Genomic DNA, 17,542 nt, shown 5'->3' on the forward strand with positions numbered 1-17,542 from the left:
AAAGCTGACGCAGTCCCTCAGCCACATACTCCCGACGATCAAGTACCACGGTCGTGGAACCCTTGTCCGCCGGAAGAATGACGATGGATCGGTCAGCCTTCAGATCACGGATAGCCTGGGCTTCAGCAGTGGTGATGTTGGGTGTAGGATTAAGGTTTTTTAAGAAGGATTGAGATTCAAGGCTGGAAGTCAGAAATTCCTGGAAGGTTTGGAGAGGGTGATTTTGAGGAAGAGGAGGTGGGTCCCGCTGTGACGGAGGACGGAACTGTTCCAGGCAGGGTTCAATTTGGATGGTGTCTTGGGGAGTTGGATCATTAGGAGTAGGATTAGGATCATTTTTCTTCGTGGCAAAGTGATATTTCCAGCAGAGAGTACGAGTGTAGGAGAGTAAATCTTTGACGAGGGCTGTTTGGTTGAATCTGGGAGTGGGGCTGAAGGTCAGGCCTTTGGATAGGACAGAGGTTTCGGATTGGGAGAGAGGTTTGGAGGAAAGGTTAACTACTGAATTAGGGTGTTGTGGTTCCAGATTGTGTTGATCGGAATTTTGAGGTTTTGGAGGGAGTGGAGCTGGAAGTGGGAGATTGAAGATGGGAGAGACTGGGTTTTTGTGCAATGAGAGGAGGTTGAGGTTTGCTGGAAAGGTTGTGAAGGGTGAGTGAATTGCCTTTCTGGAGGTGGGAAACCAGGAGATTGGATAGTTTTTTGAGGTGGAGGGTGGCATGCTGTTCTAATTTACGGTTGGCCTGTAGGAGGATGCTCTGAACAGCCGGTGTGGATGTGGGAGAGGAAAGATTACGGACTTTTATTAAGGATAGGAGTTGACGGGTGTGTTCATTGGCTGAGTTGATGTGTAGGTGAAGGATTAGGTGGGTGAGGGCAATGGATTGTTCAGTTTGGAACTGGTATAGGGACTGATGGAAGGAAGGATTGCAGCCAGAGATGGGAACTTTAAGTGTGAGGCCTTTGGGGGTAATGCCAAATGTCAGACAAGACTGAGAAAATAGAATATGGGAGCGTAATCTGGCTAGGGCGAAGGCATGTTTGCGGAGGGAATGTAAATAAAACTTAATGGGGTCGTTGTGGGGGTGTTGTGAGGGTGACATGGTATTAGAAGGTGGAAAGTGTAACTTGAGGTGAAATGAAAATGAAAAAAAAAAATATATGGGGTGAGATCATCTTTGTTTTTATATATATTTTTTCCCACATGGAATGTTTCCCTCTATTATATTGGTATCATTAATTTGAATCCAACAATTACGTTTGTTATTGTCACTGTTGCATTTTGAAATCTTTTCTGTCGTCTTATTTTCCTCTTTCTGTTTTTGCCAGTAGTTTCACTTTGTATTCACCTTCTCCTTTTTACCGTAATCTGCTATACTATTTTATCCCGCCTATATATACTCAATAATACGTAACCCACTTCCAAACCATAACCAAAAAATTTTTTTGCCGCTTTCAGCACTACCGCCGCTATAATATCCACCGTTTCTAGTTCACAAACAGTTCCTTTCACCTTTTAAACAACCATTTCGGCCAGTTCTAATAACTTTCGCTTTATTTCCATTTCCGTTTTTCCCACATCACTTATAATTTTTAGCCGCTTCCCACAGGTTTTAATGTCATTATTTCTTCATCAGACAATTGTTAGCCTCATCTTCATAATCTGCCACCACAAAACCACTCCTTTTAATATACTACACGCAGTTTTTTCGAAATTTTCCCGAATTTCTCCGTCCTTTAACGTGTTTTGGCGGCAACACAACCACCTAACCTTTGTGCACATCGTTGTCTACCAACCCAAGTTCAACATAGCCCAGCTGTAACCAACACCTTTTTTCATTCCAGATCTCCAGTTACTTTCCAGTTCACCTTTATCTCTCCCCATATATTTTTATTTTCATTTTCATTTCACCTCATGTTACACTTTCCACCTTCTAATACCATGTCACCCTCACAACACCCCCACAACGACCCCATTAAGTTTTATTTACATTCCCTCCGCAAACATGCCTTCGCCCTAGCCAGATTACGCTCCCATATTCTATTTTCTCAGTCTTGTCTGACATTTGGCATTACCCCCAAAGGCCTCACACTTAAAGTTCCCATCTCTGGCTGCAATCCTTCCTTCCATCAGTCCCTATACCAGTTCCAAACTGAACAATCCATTGCCCTCACCCACCTAATCCTTCACCTACACATCAACTCAGCCAATGAACACACCCGTCAACTCCTATCCTTGATAAAAGTCCGTAATCTTTCCTCTCCCACATCCACACCGGCTGTTCAGAGCATCCTCCTACAGGCCAACCGTAAATTAGAACAGCATGCCACCCTCCACCTCAAAAAACTATCCAATCTCCTGGTTTCCCACCTCCAGAAAGGCAACTCACTCACCCTTCACAACCTTTCCAGCAAACCTCAACCTCCTCTCATTGCACACAAACCCAGTCTCTCCCATCTTCAATCTCCCACTTCCAGCTCCACTCCCTCCAAAACCTCAAAATTCCGATCAACACAATCTGGAACCACAACACCCTAATTCAGTAGTTAACCTTTCCTCCAAACCTCTCTCCCAATCCGAAACCTCTGTCCTATCCAAAGGCCTGACCTTCAGCCCCACTCCCAGATTCAACAAAACAACCCTCGTCAAAGATTTACTCTCCTACACTCGTACTCTCTGCTGGAAATATCACTTTGCCACGAAGAAAAATGATCCTAATCCTACTCCTAATGATCCAACTCCCCAAGACACCATCCAAATTGAACCCTGCCTGGAACAGTTCCGTCCTCCGTCACAGCGGGACCCACCTCCTCTTCCTCAAAATCACCCTCTCCAAACCTTCCAGGAATTTCTGACTTCCAGCCTTGAATCTCAATCCTTCTTAAAAAACCTTAATCCTACACCCAACATCACCACTGCTGAAGCCCAGGCTATCCGTGATCTGAAGGCTGACCGATCCATCATCATTCTTCCGGCGGACAAGGGTTCCACGACCGTGGTACTTGATCGTCGGGAGTATGTGGCTGAGGGACTGCGTCAGCTTTCAGACAACACCACATACAAAGTTCGCCAAGGTAACCCCATTCACGATGTCCAGGCGGAGCTTCAAGGAATCCTCAGAACCTTAGGCCCCCTGCAAAACCTTTCACCTGACTCCATCAACCTCCTGACCCCACCAACACCCCGCACCCCACCTTCTACCTTCTTCCTAAAATCCACAAACCCAATCATCCCGGCCACCCCATTGTAGCTGGTTACCAAGCCCCCACAGAATGTATCTCTGCCTACGTAGATCAACACCTTCAACCCATTACATGAGGTCTCCCATCCTTCATCAAAGACACCAACCACTTCCTCGAACGCCTGGAATCCTTACCCAATCTGTTACCCCCGGAAACCATCCTTGTAACCATTGATGCCACTTCCTTATACACAAATATTCCGCACGTCCAGGGCCTCGCTGCGATGGAGCATTTCCTTTCACGCCGATCACCTGCCACCCTACCTAAAACCTCTTTCCTCATTACCTTAGCCAGCTTCATCCTGACCCACAACTTCTTCACTTTTGAAGGCCAGACATACCAACAATTAAAGGGAACAGCCATGGGTACCAGGATGGCCCCCTCGTACGCCAACCTATTCATGGTTCGCTTAGAGGAAGCCTTCTTGGTTACCCAGGTCTGCCAACCCAAAGTTTGGTACAGATTTATTGATGACACCTTCATGATATGGACTCACAGTGAAGAAGAACTCCAGAATTTCCTCTCCAACCTCAACTCCTTTGGTTCCATCAGATTCACCTGGTCCTACTCCAAATCCCATGCCACTTTCCTTGACATAGACCTCCACCTGTCCAATGTTCAACTTCACACGTCCGTCCACATCAAACCCACCAACAAGCAACAGTACCTCCATTATGACAGCTGCCACCAATTCCACATCAAACGGTCCCTTCCCTACAGCCTAGGTCTTCGTGGCAAACGAATCTGCTCCAGTCCGGAATCCCTGAACCATTACACCAACAACCTGACAACAGCTTTCGCATCCCGCAACTACCCTCCCGACCTGGTACAGAAGCAAATAACCAGAGCCACTTCCTCATCCCCTCAAACCCAGAATCCCCCACAGAAGAACCACAAAAGTGCCCCACTTGTGACAGGATACTTTCCGGGACTGGAGCAGACTCTGAATGTGGCTCTCCAGCAGGGATACGACTTCCTCAAATCCTGCCCTGAAATGAGATCCATCCTTCATGAAATCCTACCCACTCTGCCAACAGTGTCTTTCCGCCGTCCACCAAACCTTCGTAACCTGTTAGTTCATCCCTATGAAATCCCCAAACCACCTTCCCTACCCTTTGGCTCCTATCCTTGTAACCGCCCCCGGTGCAAAACCTGTCCCATGCACCCTCCCCCCACCACCTACTCCAGTCCTGTAACCCGGAAGGTGTACACGATCAAAGGCAGAGCCACGTGTGAAAGCACCCACGTGATTTACCAACTGACCTGCCTACACTGTGATGCATTCTATGTGGGAATGACCAGCAACAAACTGTCCATTCGCATGAATGGACACAGGCAGACAGTGTTTGTTGGTAATGAGGATCACCCTGTGGCTAAACATGCCTTGGTGCACGGCCAGCACATCTTGGCACAGTGTTACACCGTCCGGGTTATCTGGATACTTCCCACCAACACCAACCTATCCGAACTCCGGAGATGGGAACTTGCCCTTCAGTATATCCTCTCTTCTCGTTATCCGCCAGGCCTCAATCTCCGCTAATTTCAAATTGCCGCCACTCATACCTCACCTGTCTTTCAACAACATCTTTGCCACTGTACTTCCACCTCGACGGACATCTCTGTCCAAACTCTTTGCCTTTACAAATGTCTGCTTGTGTCTGTGTATGTGCGGGTGGATATACGTGTGTGTGCGAGTGTATACCCGTCCTTTTTTCCCCCTAAGGTAAGTCTTTCCGCTCCCGGGATTGGAATGACTTCTTACCCTCTTCCTTAAAACCCACATCCTTTCGTCTTTCCCTCTCCTTCCCTCTTTCCTGATGAGGCAACCGTTGGTTGCGAAAGCTAGAATTTTGTGTGTATGTTTGTGTGTCTATCGACCTGCCAGCGCTTTCGTTCGGTAAGTCACCTCATCTTTGTTTTTATATATATTTTTTGCCACGTGGAATGTTTCCCTCTATTATAAGAATATTTTTTCTGTTATGTCTATATTACCAAATGACTGAAACAGGATGGGTGTATGTTCCCAGTTGCAGGTTGGCTATCTAACACGTCCATAAGCAACAAAAATTTGGTTTTCAGTATTTTGTATAATCATTGACTGAATTTAAAATGCTGTCATAATGTACTCACTAAGAGGTATAGCTTTGCATTAAAGTTTTAACACAATAAGTCATGTATTAAAGTTAAAAACTGTGTATATGCCTCAGGGCAGCATGACTCACAGCATGCAACTTACACATACTATATTCATCCACTATTTGATAATGCAATGCAGTAAAACTTCAACATCAGGCAAGATAGTTAAATTTATTACATCTCAGCTACCAACCAGTACACAGATATAACTTGAATGAACCTGCAAAATTGTATCATTTATGCCACGTAGTTCAGGAGACATGATGCCATAAACGTTGTTGTGTGTGAAACTAGTTTTTCTTAAAACAGAGCTATTGGAGCTGTTTTATATATTCTTTGAAGAATTAGGATTTTTTTTTAATCTTGAATGGAGCTTTAGCCTTATATTACCTGATATATGAGTAGGTGCTTTAATTTAGAACCAGAACGCAGGAGGAGACTTTTCTGCCTTTGATCCCAGAATAGACAAGGAAAACTTACCTTGGTGTTCACTACGGGAAGATCTCTGTCTGAGTATCGCACAATGGAGTCAAGATTCTGTACTCTCGATGACAGGAAAGCTCTGAATGTGCCACGCAGACCAGCTCTCCGTGCTTGCCTGTAGCACGAATAGTCTGCCCCTCTCACTCCATGCATATCTCCAGTTTGAGGCTCATTCAGCGCAGCTATTCGAAGCTGTCATAAAAATAAAGAGCATATCAGTTGTTGTTTTACTGTCAAAAAATATGCAAAACATATTTAGAAATATTTAACCTAATTTGTAGTTATTATACCAGTGTTTGAGCTGAATAAGAAACGCTGTTCCAATGCCAACTTTGTATTCAAACATTAAAATATACTGCTAAGGTTCCATATGCTAAAGTTCTGAAACACAATACAGGTTGTCAACGTTTTCTGTGCTTATAATTTTGTTTATTGAGCTGTGCAGAATTTGTGTGTGTAAGTGAAAGAGAGAGAAAGGGAAAAGTGACAGGGGGAGGGGGAGAGGAGGGCGGGGGGTGGCCTCAGTCCATACTCTTTATATTTCAGGTCCACCATGTACAACCTGACACATTTCAATCTTCCTGGCAGATGAAAGCTGTGTGCCACACCCATCCACGGTCTTAATATACCAGGGAGTTTCAAATTAGCACATACACTATTCCTGGGTGAAAACTCATTCTGCTACATTTCATTTACATTGGTTCCATTTTGGGGCTTACTTTACACAGAACACCGTGAATAACAGAAAGAAGTAACCGAATTTCATGGTCTCGGTAGCACTGTGGAGTGAAGCAACAGATGTCTCAAGAAAATCAAGTGAAGAGTGCTTCTGGACAAGAGTGTGTTTCAAAACAAGTAACTTCTGCTGAACAGGTACATCAGCAGAGAGATTGCAGAAATGTGATTTTGGAGGAAAATTATAAGAACTAGCTAGAGTGACAGAAAAACAAATAAGGTGGTTCTACCAGAAATAGTAGAGAAGGCCAACAAATGCAAAACTCACTGGATACTCAATCAGATGCGACATTTTCAAATACAATATAGTGGAAGAAAACACAGAGGCGACCAAGAACATCCCGTTTAAAAATTATGATCAGTGTGATGGCATGTTCTCTGTACATGGAGGCTAAGAGGACTGCTGAAGAGAGGAAACTGTGGCTGCAGAGATAAGGCTTAGCCTTCTGAAAGAAGAAACATTGGATAAGCTACAAAAAATTTAGAGGGATGTGAATGGAAAATGCCTGTAGTATTAACAAAAATTGCAGGCTTCACTATTCTGAATTAGACAGGTGGGAATTGTCTCTCCAGCATATCCTGTGCTCTTGCAATGTCCATGGCCTAAACCTCCAATAACTTGTTTCCTGCAGCATCATCTTGTCTTTTCCCTTCTCTCTTTTGTCCCGATCATTCTTCCCCATCCAGATCATGTACTGCCTTCTCCTACCACTCTTCCCCCATGTGAAAACCCCCCCCCCCTCCTCCACCCTGTCCAGGAGTCTTCCTTTCCCTCTTCCCTCTCTGTCAACCTCTTCATTTCTTTCCTCCCCTCCCTCTCCTTTTCCCCCTACCCTTTCTTTATCTCTTACATGCTCTACCGCCTGAACTACTTTCATCTTGTTGTGCAGCCATTGATTCATCTGGCAGAAGATCTGTCTACACCATCCTGATACCCGCTCATCACCTTGTGCATCCTTCCCTACTCCCACCTAAATGGGCAACTACCCACAATAATCAACAATCAGCCTGCTACAGCCATGGTTGTGAATGTTTGGGTGTCTGTGTGGTTGTGTTTGTGGATGAGAAGGTATGTACTTTTGCTAAAGAAAGAGCAAGAGCTTAACAGCTAGTGTAAATACTGTATTCTGTTGAGTGTTTCTGCACACCAAACGTAAGTCAACTATACGTAAGCGGTTCAATTTCATTTGTTCTATGTATTATACCATTAACGAACTTCCATTGTTCTTAAAGGACTTGGTTATTTTAAGTACAACACAATAGATATTTTATCTTGTGAAATTTGTCGGAACACTCCAGAAAGAATAATGATACCCATAATAACAACTCTAAAAGAAAAAAGGATCTTTATAAAAATTGGCTTTAGCTCAAAAAAGGTTGGATAACGCTGCTATGAAAATCTTTCATCACTTACCCAATGCAGGTTCACGAGGTTTTAGTTAACCATAGATAACATACTGGTGGCACCAATTCAGCATGCTTTCCTACACAGGAATCACACAGTAGGCATCTTTTCTGAGCTTAAGAAGCCTTACTGTAAGACTTGGAGGCATAATATCCTTGGGCAGTTCCAGTAATGAGGATTCTGGGAAGATCTAGCCATCTTTATATACTTTTCGAAATATAGTCACTGAATTATGAATTCTTTTACCATCAGCTGTAATGGTATAGTTATGTAGTAGGAAAACAGATTTCTGTTAGCTACTGTACTTCAGTAGCCAGTTGCAATAATGACTGTGTGAACAATGTGGCCTATTCTACACCTTATTTTAGATCTTTATGATGATGCTATGCTGATTATATTTATATGCTTTGACGATGGCATTATGGCCTAATCACTTTAGGACATGGTGTAAAAAAGGTACGTTTTACCATATTTTCTGTACATCTCCCTGGTTGTATGATAGTGTATTGTGATATGTATTGCTGTATTATGTTGAAAGACACACTGATCACTAGGTGTATATATTTGTATATTATAGATCTGAGGATGGTCATTACAGACTGAAACCGGTCATCGTCTAAAGAATTCATATTTTGATCAAAGACTGATATAAAAAACATTTGTATATGAATATAATAGAGGGAAACATTCCACGTGTGAAAAATATATCTAAAAACAAAGATGATGTGACTTACCAAACGAAAGAGCTGGCAGGTTGATAGACACACAAACAAACAGAAAAACATACACACAAAATTCTAGCTTTCGCAACCAACGGTTGCTTCATCAGGAAAGAGGGAAGGAGAGGGAAAGACGAAAGGATGTGGGTTTTAAGGGAGAGGGTAAGGAGTCATTCCAATCCCGGGAGTGGAAAGACTTACCTTAGGGGAAAAAAAGGACAGGTATACACTCGCGCACACACACACATATCCATCTGCACATACACAGACACAAGCAGACATTTGTAAAGGCAAAGAGTTTGGGCAGAGATGTCAGTCGAGGTGGAAGTACAGAGGCAAAGATGTTGTTGAAAGACAGATGAGGTATGAGCGGCGGCAACTTGAAATTAGCGGAAGTTGAGGCTTGGCGGATAACGAGAAGAGAGGATATACTGAAGGGCAAGTTCTCATCTCCGGAGTTCTGACAGGTTGGTGTTAGTGGGAAGTATCCAGATAACCTGGACGGTGTAACACTGTGCCAAGATGTGCTGGCCGTGCACCAAGTCATATTTAGCCACAGGGTGATCCTCATTACCATCAAGCACTGTCTGCCTGTGTCCATTCATGCGAATGGACAGTTTGTTGTTGGTCATTCCCACATAGAAAGCTTCACAGTGTAGGCAGGTCAGTTGGTAAATCACGTGGATGCTTTCACACGTGGCTCCGCCTTTGATCGTGTACACCTTCCAGGTTACAGGACTGGAGTAGGTGGTGGTGGGAGGGTGCATGGGACAGGTTTTACACCGGGGGCTATGAAGGTTACGCGGACGGCGGAAAGACACTTTTGGTGGAGTGGGGAGGATTTCATGAAGGATGGATCTCATTTCAGGGCAGGATTTGAGGAAGTCGTATCCCTGCTGGAGAGCCACATTCAGAGTCTGATCCAGTCCCGGAAAGTATCCTGTCACAAGTGGGGCACTTTTGGGGTTCTTCTGTGGGAGGTTCTGGGTTTGAGGGGATGAGGAAGTGGCTCTGGTTATTTGCTTCTGTACCAGGTCGGGAGGGTAGTTGCGGGATGCGAAAGCTGTTTTCAGGTTGTTGGTGTAATGGTTCAGGGATTCCGGACTGGAGCAGATTCGTTTGCCACGAAGACCTAGGCTGTAGGGAAGGGACCGTTTGATGTAGAATGGGTGGCAGCTGTTATAATGGAGGTACTGTTGCTTGTTGGTGGGTTTGATGTGGACAGACGTGTGAAGCTGGCCATTGGACAGATAGAGGTCAATGTCAAGGAAAGTGGCATGGGATTTGGAGTAGGACAAGGTGAATCTGATGGAACCAAAGGAGTTGAGATTGGAGAGAAAATTCTGGAGTTCTTCTTCACTGTGAGTACAGATCATGAAGATGTCATCAATAAATCTGTACCAAACTTTGGGTTAGCAGGCCTGGGTAATCAAAAAGGCTTCCTCTACGCAACCCATGAATAGGTTGGCGTACGAGGGGGCCATTGTGGTACCCATGGCTGCTCCCTTTAATTTTTGGTATGTCTGGCCTTCGAAAGTGAAGAAGTTGTGGGTCAGGATGAAGCTGGCTAAGGTAACGAGGAAAGAGGTTTTAGGTAGGGTGGCAGGTGATCGGCGTGAAAGGAAGTGCTCCATCGCAGCGAGGCCCTGGACGTGCGGAATATTTGTGTATAAGGAAGTGGCATCAATGGTTACAAGGATGGTTTCCAGGGGTAGCAGATTTCCCGACCTGGTACAGAAGCAAATAACCAGAGCCACTTCCTCATCCCCTCAAACCCAGAACCTCCCACAGAAGAACCCCAAAAGGGCCCCATTTTTGACAGGATACTTTCCAGGACTGGACCAGACTCTGAATGTGCCTCTCCAGCAGGGATACGACTTCCTCAAATCCTGCCCTGAAATGAGATCCATCCATCATGAAATCCTCCGCACTCCACCAACAGTATCTTTCCGCCATCCACCTAACCTTCGTAACCTGTTAGTTCATCCCTATGAAATCCCCAAACCACCTTCCCTACCCTCTGGCTCCTACCCTTGTAACTGCCCCCGGTGTAAAACCTGTCCCATGCACCCTCCCACCACCACCTACTCCAGTACTGTAACCCGGAAGGCGTACACGATCAAAGGCGGAGCCACGTGTGAAAGCACCCACGTGATTTACCAACTGACCTGCCTACACTGTGAAGCTTTCTATGTGGGAATGACCAGCAACAAACTGTCCATTCCCGTGAATGGACACAGGCAGACAGTGTTTGTTGGTAATGAGGATCACCCTGTGGCTAAACATGCCTTGGTGCACGGCCAGCACATGTTGGCACAGTGTTACACCGTCCGGGTTATCTGGATACTTCCCACTAACACCAACCTGTCAGAACTCCGGAGGTGGGAACTTGCCCTTCAGTATACCCTCTCTTCTCGTTATCTGCCAGGCCTCAACCTCCGCTAATTTCAAGTTGCCGCCGCTCATATCTCACCTGTATTTCAACAACATCTTTGCCACTGTACTTCCACCTCGACGGACATCTCTGTCCAAACTCTTTGCCTTTACAAATGTCTGCTTGTGTCTGTGTATGTGCGGGTGGATATATGTGTGTGTGCGAGTGTATACCCGTCCTTTTTTCCCCCTAAGGTAAGTCTTTCCGCTCCCGGGATTGGAATGACTACTTACCCTCTCCCTTAAAACCCACATCCTTTCGTCTTTCCCTCTCCTTCCCTCTTTCCTGATGAAGCAACCGTTGGTTGCGAAAGCTTGAATTTTGTGTGTATGTTTATGTGTCTATCAACCTGCCAGCGCTTTCGTTTGGTAAGTCACATCATCTTTGTTTTTAGATATAAAACATTTGGTTGCGAAAGCTTGAATTTTGTGTGTATGTTTATGTGTCTATCAACCTGCCAGCGCTTTCGTTTGGTAAGTCACATCATCTTTGTTTTTAGATATAAAACATTTGTATAGTTGTATTGCCCATTGTTGACATGAAAATTTGTACTGGACCGGGAGCCAAAACCAGATTTGACACTTACTGTGAGTGGTCGCCTTAGGCACTCAGGCTATCCATGCACACCTCCCGGACCGACCCTAACTTCCACATGTCACACTGTCTACTTCCTTATATCTTAGTCTAATCTGTTCATCCCTTCATGCTCACAACTTTAATTGTATTCCCGCATCAGGGAGAATGAAACAATGAGGGACTGAGATTCTTGCGGGCTTTCAAAAATAACTATGCCCTCTCCAACTCAAGAGTTGCAAATATTAAAAGTTTTGGCTGGTTTAGTTGTCTAGGGGCTGGGATACGTAGCTGCCGCATTACAGACCAAATACTGCTGAGTCTACATTCTACGATAAGAGTACTCACATGAATCGAATGGTCGAAGGCTTCTATCACTCAGCAATTACGCATTACGGATGTACCATATAAATTTATAAATGAAAGATTGCAATTAAATAAAATCTGCAGGTACTTTCAAGAATGTGGTATATTTCTGCAAAACACTTATTGGTGTCGATGATCCAGCAATTAGATAAAATATAAGTTGAATAACAGGGAAACAATAGATTCCTACAGCACATAATTAGTTATGAACAACAACACAGCTCACGAGACATGCACTTCTAAATGCACACTGCATCTTCACTGTAGAAGCCACGGTAATCACACAAGAGCACAAGTTGGCACTCCGAAGTATTTGTATCTCTTGCGATCACGCGCAAACTGCTCTACTCCAAGTTGCACAAACTGCTCCACTCCAAGTCTTTCCCACGACTGTGCATCCGCCGCGCCGTCCAGCACTTTCCGTGTCCCATCCAGCACTAGCACTCCCCGTGTCCAGTGCCATACCCCCCACCCCCACTCCTCCCCGGACTACCCCTGTGGCCTCTCCAGAAACTCACTTCCATTCAGTCTCCAGTCTCTCTTAGAAATGAGTGCTGTGATTGGCTGGAGCGCTCCCTCCATGTCTGCATGCCAATGTACACTCAAAAACATAATGAAACATATACAAAGTACTGTATTTACATTTAAATAACTTGAAATTAAATAAATATTCCTATGGCTGGACCACAAACACGCTCTAACACACATTATTAAATACATAAACAATTAAAAAACATATATCAAAAGAAAAGAAGCACAAGGTAGGCCAGGAGCCTAATGTCTCTGTGCTTTCTAAAAACACAGTAAATATTTAGCCAATTTCTTCATAAACAGTATACCGTATATCGGATATAAACAAAGACATAGATCAGGGGTCTCCAAACTTTTTAGTCCGCGGACCACATTGACTCCTCCACGAAGTCATAAGGGCCAAGATCTTCCTAGTGGGATTAAAGAACCCTAGCATTCCACGATCACCGTAATGTAAGGCTAAAGGAAAGATGAAATAGCAAAAATCTAAGGTTGTGGGAATAGCTATCACTGAAACAAACTATGATTTTTCTTTAATTACATAATTTTGATTGGTGGACATATCTGACCAAAATTCTGGCATATTTTATTCTGGCGAATTTCACCGACAAAAAAGTATGTCACTGCATATTCTTCACGAAAGCGTCCTGCAAAGTTAACGAAATCTCAAAATCATTGTTAGCAACACTGTTACTGCAAGACGTAACAGAGGTAGAGTATGTCAACGCATTGTTATTTCAAGCAGCGCAACAATAAGTTTAGTTATGTAGTCTTGTAGCAAGTAGCAGAGCCAATGTCGTGGTGTATTGGTCACGATAGGCCTCGAAACTCAACTGTTGGCAGTATAGGTACCACTTCAAATATTTGGCGGGCCGGATACTGGGGATGTCGGGCCACCTTTAAGGCGGGCTGGTTTGCTGGCCCTCGCGGACTGGTTTCGGCCCGCGGGCTGTAGTTTGGAGACCCCTGACATAGATGAATAAATATATTTATAAGCATGCTGCTTCTGTTTTTTTCATGAAACTGTGGGGCACTTATGGCCTGACACATTCGATAGTAATTGGCCACTTTGATCTCCAATAACTCAAGTACTATTCCACTTACATGCCTGTAATTTATTGTATCAATTTAGGTTTGCACTAATAGCTTTCTAAAGACACGTCGATCGACAAAATCGGATGAAGTGTTTAAATTTTGGAAATTCGTTGCTGGGTGTTACTTGTATAATTTACCATCAGATACTAAACTTTAAACTAATAAATATATCGAAAATCTGATTACTCCATCAGTGTAGTAATGTACATGTTTCTCTTTGAGGTATTATGATACATATGGCTACTATTAATTTCTATATGAACTGTGAAATGTCCGCCATTAAGGATTCACAAAGTTCGCCATCTTTGGCACTCCTTCATCGACACAAAGCACAGTCCTCGTCACAGCGGAATTCCCAGCTATACGGCCGATGGACCATGTGCTGGGGCTACCCCTTTTGCAATGGCCGGAGTTCTGATAGGAGATGGGAACTTGCCCTTCAATATATTCTCTCTTCCCGTTACCCACAAGACCTCAACCTCCGCTAATTTCAAGTTGCCGCCGCTCGTACCTTACCTGTCATTCAATAGTATCTTTGCCTCTGTACTTCCACCTCGACTGACATCTCTGCCCAACCTCTTTGCTTTTACATATGTCTGCCTGTGCCAGTATATGTGCAGATGGATGCGTGTGTGTGTGTGTGTGTGTGTGTGTGTGTGTGTGTGTGTGTGGGCGCGCGCGCGGTCGCGTTCGCGCGAATGTATACCTGTCCTTTTTTCCCCCTAAGGTAAGTCTTTCCACTCCCAGGATTGGAATGACTCCTTACCCTCTCCCTTAAAACCCATATCCTTTTGTCTTACCCTCTCCATCCCTCTTTCCTGATGAAGCAACCAGGGGTTGCAAAAGCTTGAAATTTGTGTGTTGTGTTTTTTTTTTTGTTTCCATCAACATACCAATGCTTTCTCATTTGGTAAGTTACATCATCTTTGTTTTTATATATTTTTCCCACATGGAATAGCAAGAACTGCCAGACAAATCCAGAGGCAATTTATTTGTGGAAACTGGTGCGTCAGTGGGAGGCCAATGTGACATGCCTGCAAACATACTGTGTGTGTGTGTGTGTGTGTGTGTGTGTGTGTGTGTGTGTGTGTGTGTGTGTGCGTGTGTGTCTGTGTGTGTGCATGCGTGCGTGCGTGAGAGAGAGAGAGAGAGAGAGAGAGAGAGAGAGAGAGAGAGAGAGAGAGAGAGAGACAGAGAGAGACTGGGGGTTTATCTTTCACATCTGAATAATGTTCATTGTTCATTTCTCTTTCCCACACTGCAGCTTTTCTTCTCTTTATGTTTGTCACCTCTGTATGGAAGCTGGTACAATGCTTGCTAATGTAGCAACTCTTAACTACTCCCTCTTTTACCACCTCCTTTACCTTTGTCTATTCTAGTCCTCACTACTAGTGGGCCCCCATTCTCCTGGCATCTGCATGGGCTTTTCTTACTTTTTACCCCCCCCCCCCCCCCCCTCCCATTCCCCACATCCCTCTCTTCTCCCCAAGAAAGAAACTATTAGTTCTGAAGGATAGGTCAGTGTGTCACTTATGTGTGTCTCTCAGCTGTACCACCTATTTCACACCTTGAAGGTGAGTACTGGCCAATAACTCTGTCAGAAAAATTTATTTATATGAGGGGTGATCAAAAAGTTTATGTTCAAGGTCCATATGGTCCAGAATATGCCAATCCGGCAAAACTACTGTGTGTATTGAGGTAATCATTCCAACAATGCAGCAGGTTTGGTAAAAAAAACTAGTCCTGCTGTGTGAAAAAGTCTGTTGCTGCACACCTTTGGAATCATTCACCCTTCAAGACCTTTTCTATAGGAGCAAAGGTATGTGAATGAATGGGTAATGTTCCCCAGTGATGGAGACACCAGGTTTCTTGAAATCAATAAGCAATGAGTCCCAGTAATCAAAGAACAGGTGATCATCACCTTTCCAGTAAATAGGATGAGGGGATGATGGAAGACATCACTACTCCATACATGTTCCTCATTCTTCAATGATTGGCTACTAGTGTTTGTCCTTTGGCAGCCAAGGAAAGAATAACAGCATGTTGGTCCTGTTTGGATGCATCTGGTAATAACATCACCATAGCTGATGTGTCCACATTTACTGCATGCCCATCAAAAAGACACAAATGCTACACTAATTCTTTGCCTATATATCGGTACTTATATACACACATCAGTCATGCTACATTGCATGTATACTGCAGCAACACCCTCAAATGAAACTTTTTATTGACCCTTATATTTAACCAAGTATGTGAACTGATCTCATGTATGTGTCTGATAAAATGTGGAACCATAACGGCACTTGAACAATAAAGTACTTACCATCCGAGGAAACCACTGTATTGCATGCACACAAAAAAAGTTTGTTTAGTTATTAGTTAAAATATGAAACAAAATATCGAACAATTATAAATAAACTAAAGTTTACTTACACTTGGCCCATCAACAGGTTTTGTATTGATTAGGTTTGATGATTCAAATGGTGGTTTCACTGGTTGCACAGTTGTGGTTGGGGGAGGTTGTGTTGTAATAGGAAGCAGTGATCCCAACTGAAACAGACAAAATTAATTTTTGTATTTTATTTATTTCACTGCATACTGAAACATTTAGTAACCAATTGTTAGGTTATACTAATTTTTTGCATTGGGAGGAGTGCAAAAAGTTAATTACTCAACCAAAGGCTCTCATAATAAACTTTTCCTATAGTACTTTTCTCAGTAATTTATACGGTGCATCCAACTGCCTTTTTTTTTTTTTTTTTTAATAGTCATAGAATTTAACATGAAAAATCTCCTATAGGATCCGTATTTTGTAATCAATGTTCTGTTACTGTGATGTGTAGAAAGATGACAATTTCACAGACAAACAGGAAGTGTATAGTTAACAGTTGCAGGCTTTTAAATAATGAGTAGCATGACTTCCTTGGATGTGCAACATACATGTCCATATTTTTTCTGTAGTTTCAGTATAAGTAATATGTTACTTGAGTTCCCCAAGTAAACAATACCATATCATAATTGATTGAAAATAACCATAGTAGGCTATTTTACATGTATCCACGTCAGTAGTACAGGTTGTTATTGAAACCACAAACCTTAGAAAAGAGGGTGTGAATTCTAAATATACTATGGAAAGTTCTGGCAGAATACAAATAATTTAGTAGTAGAGGAAACAACACACAAAATAGTATAAGTGTCGAGTTGTCAACAGTCACACACAAAATAGTATAAGTGTCGAGTTGTCAACAGTCACACACAAAAATATAGTGAGAACTTCTTTAGCTTTCAACTAAATCCTTTCTTGAGCTACAGTTTGCAGACATAACCCCTGTACAGCAACAATGTGCTGGATGAACACACACATGGAAGTACTAGTAGTAGTAGTGGTGGTGGTGGCGGCGGCAGCAGCAGTAGTGGTAGCAGCAACAATTTTATTCATCTGTAGTGTGTGTGTGTGTGTGTGTGTGTGTGTGTGGAGGGGGGGGGGCACTTGCACAGTAAAGGTCAGGACAAAAAACAAGGTAAGTAACTTTTTTTGAAACTGCATTACTGGTACAGGTCAATTCAGACTGACTAGATGCATGTGTTGAGACACTAAAACCAGAAAAGAAGCCAAGTGTGTCCAGACATACTTACTCTCAAAGTTTTCCTGTAAGGGGCAAGAAACAGGTAAGTCAAAAATTCAATGTAGTCCCCCCCCCCCCAGTAAATTGGAGGTGAGGGTAAACAACAAGAAGGTAACTTTAAGCACAGCTTTCAATGTATTCATTCAATATCAATGTTCTTGCAATAGGCAAATTATTATTTTGTTATCCTGAA

General features: G+C 43.4%; 2 protein-coding genes across 4 annotated transcripts in view; one reads left to right on the forward strand and one right to left on the reverse strand.

The window, feature by feature from the left end:
• Positions 1-15,397, forward strand: part of LOC126473608 (GTP-binding protein GEM-like) — a 460,931-nt gene extending 445,534 nt beyond the window's left edge. The window contains exon 5 of the mRNA XM_050100775.1: positions 15,367-15,397. The gene's annotated coding sequence lies outside the window, so the exon portion shown is untranslated. The remainder of the gene's footprint in view (positions 1-15,366) is intronic.
• Positions 1-17,542, reverse strand: part of LOC126473607 (collagen alpha-1(XV) chain-like) — a 960,439-nt gene that overhangs the window by 30,408 nt on the left and 912,489 nt on the right. For all 3 annotated transcript variants that reach the window (XM_050100770.1, XM_050100771.1, XM_050100769.1), the window contains 2 exons: positions 16,157-16,273; positions 5,860-6,054 (listed from right to left, as the gene is read on the reverse strand). In XM_050100770.1, coding sequence (XP_049956727.1) covers positions 5,860-6,054; positions 16,157-16,273 — 312 coding nt within the window. The remainder of the gene's footprint in view (positions 1-5,859; positions 6,055-16,156; positions 16,274-17,542) is intronic.

The sequence above is a fragment of the Schistocerca serialis genome, chromosome 4 (assembly GCF_023864345.2).
Source record: "Schistocerca serialis cubense isolate TAMUIC-IGC-003099 chromosome 4, iqSchSeri2.2, whole genome shotgun sequence".
Lineage (NCBI taxonomy): Eukaryota > Metazoa > Arthropoda > Insecta > Orthoptera > Acrididae > Schistocerca > Schistocerca serialis.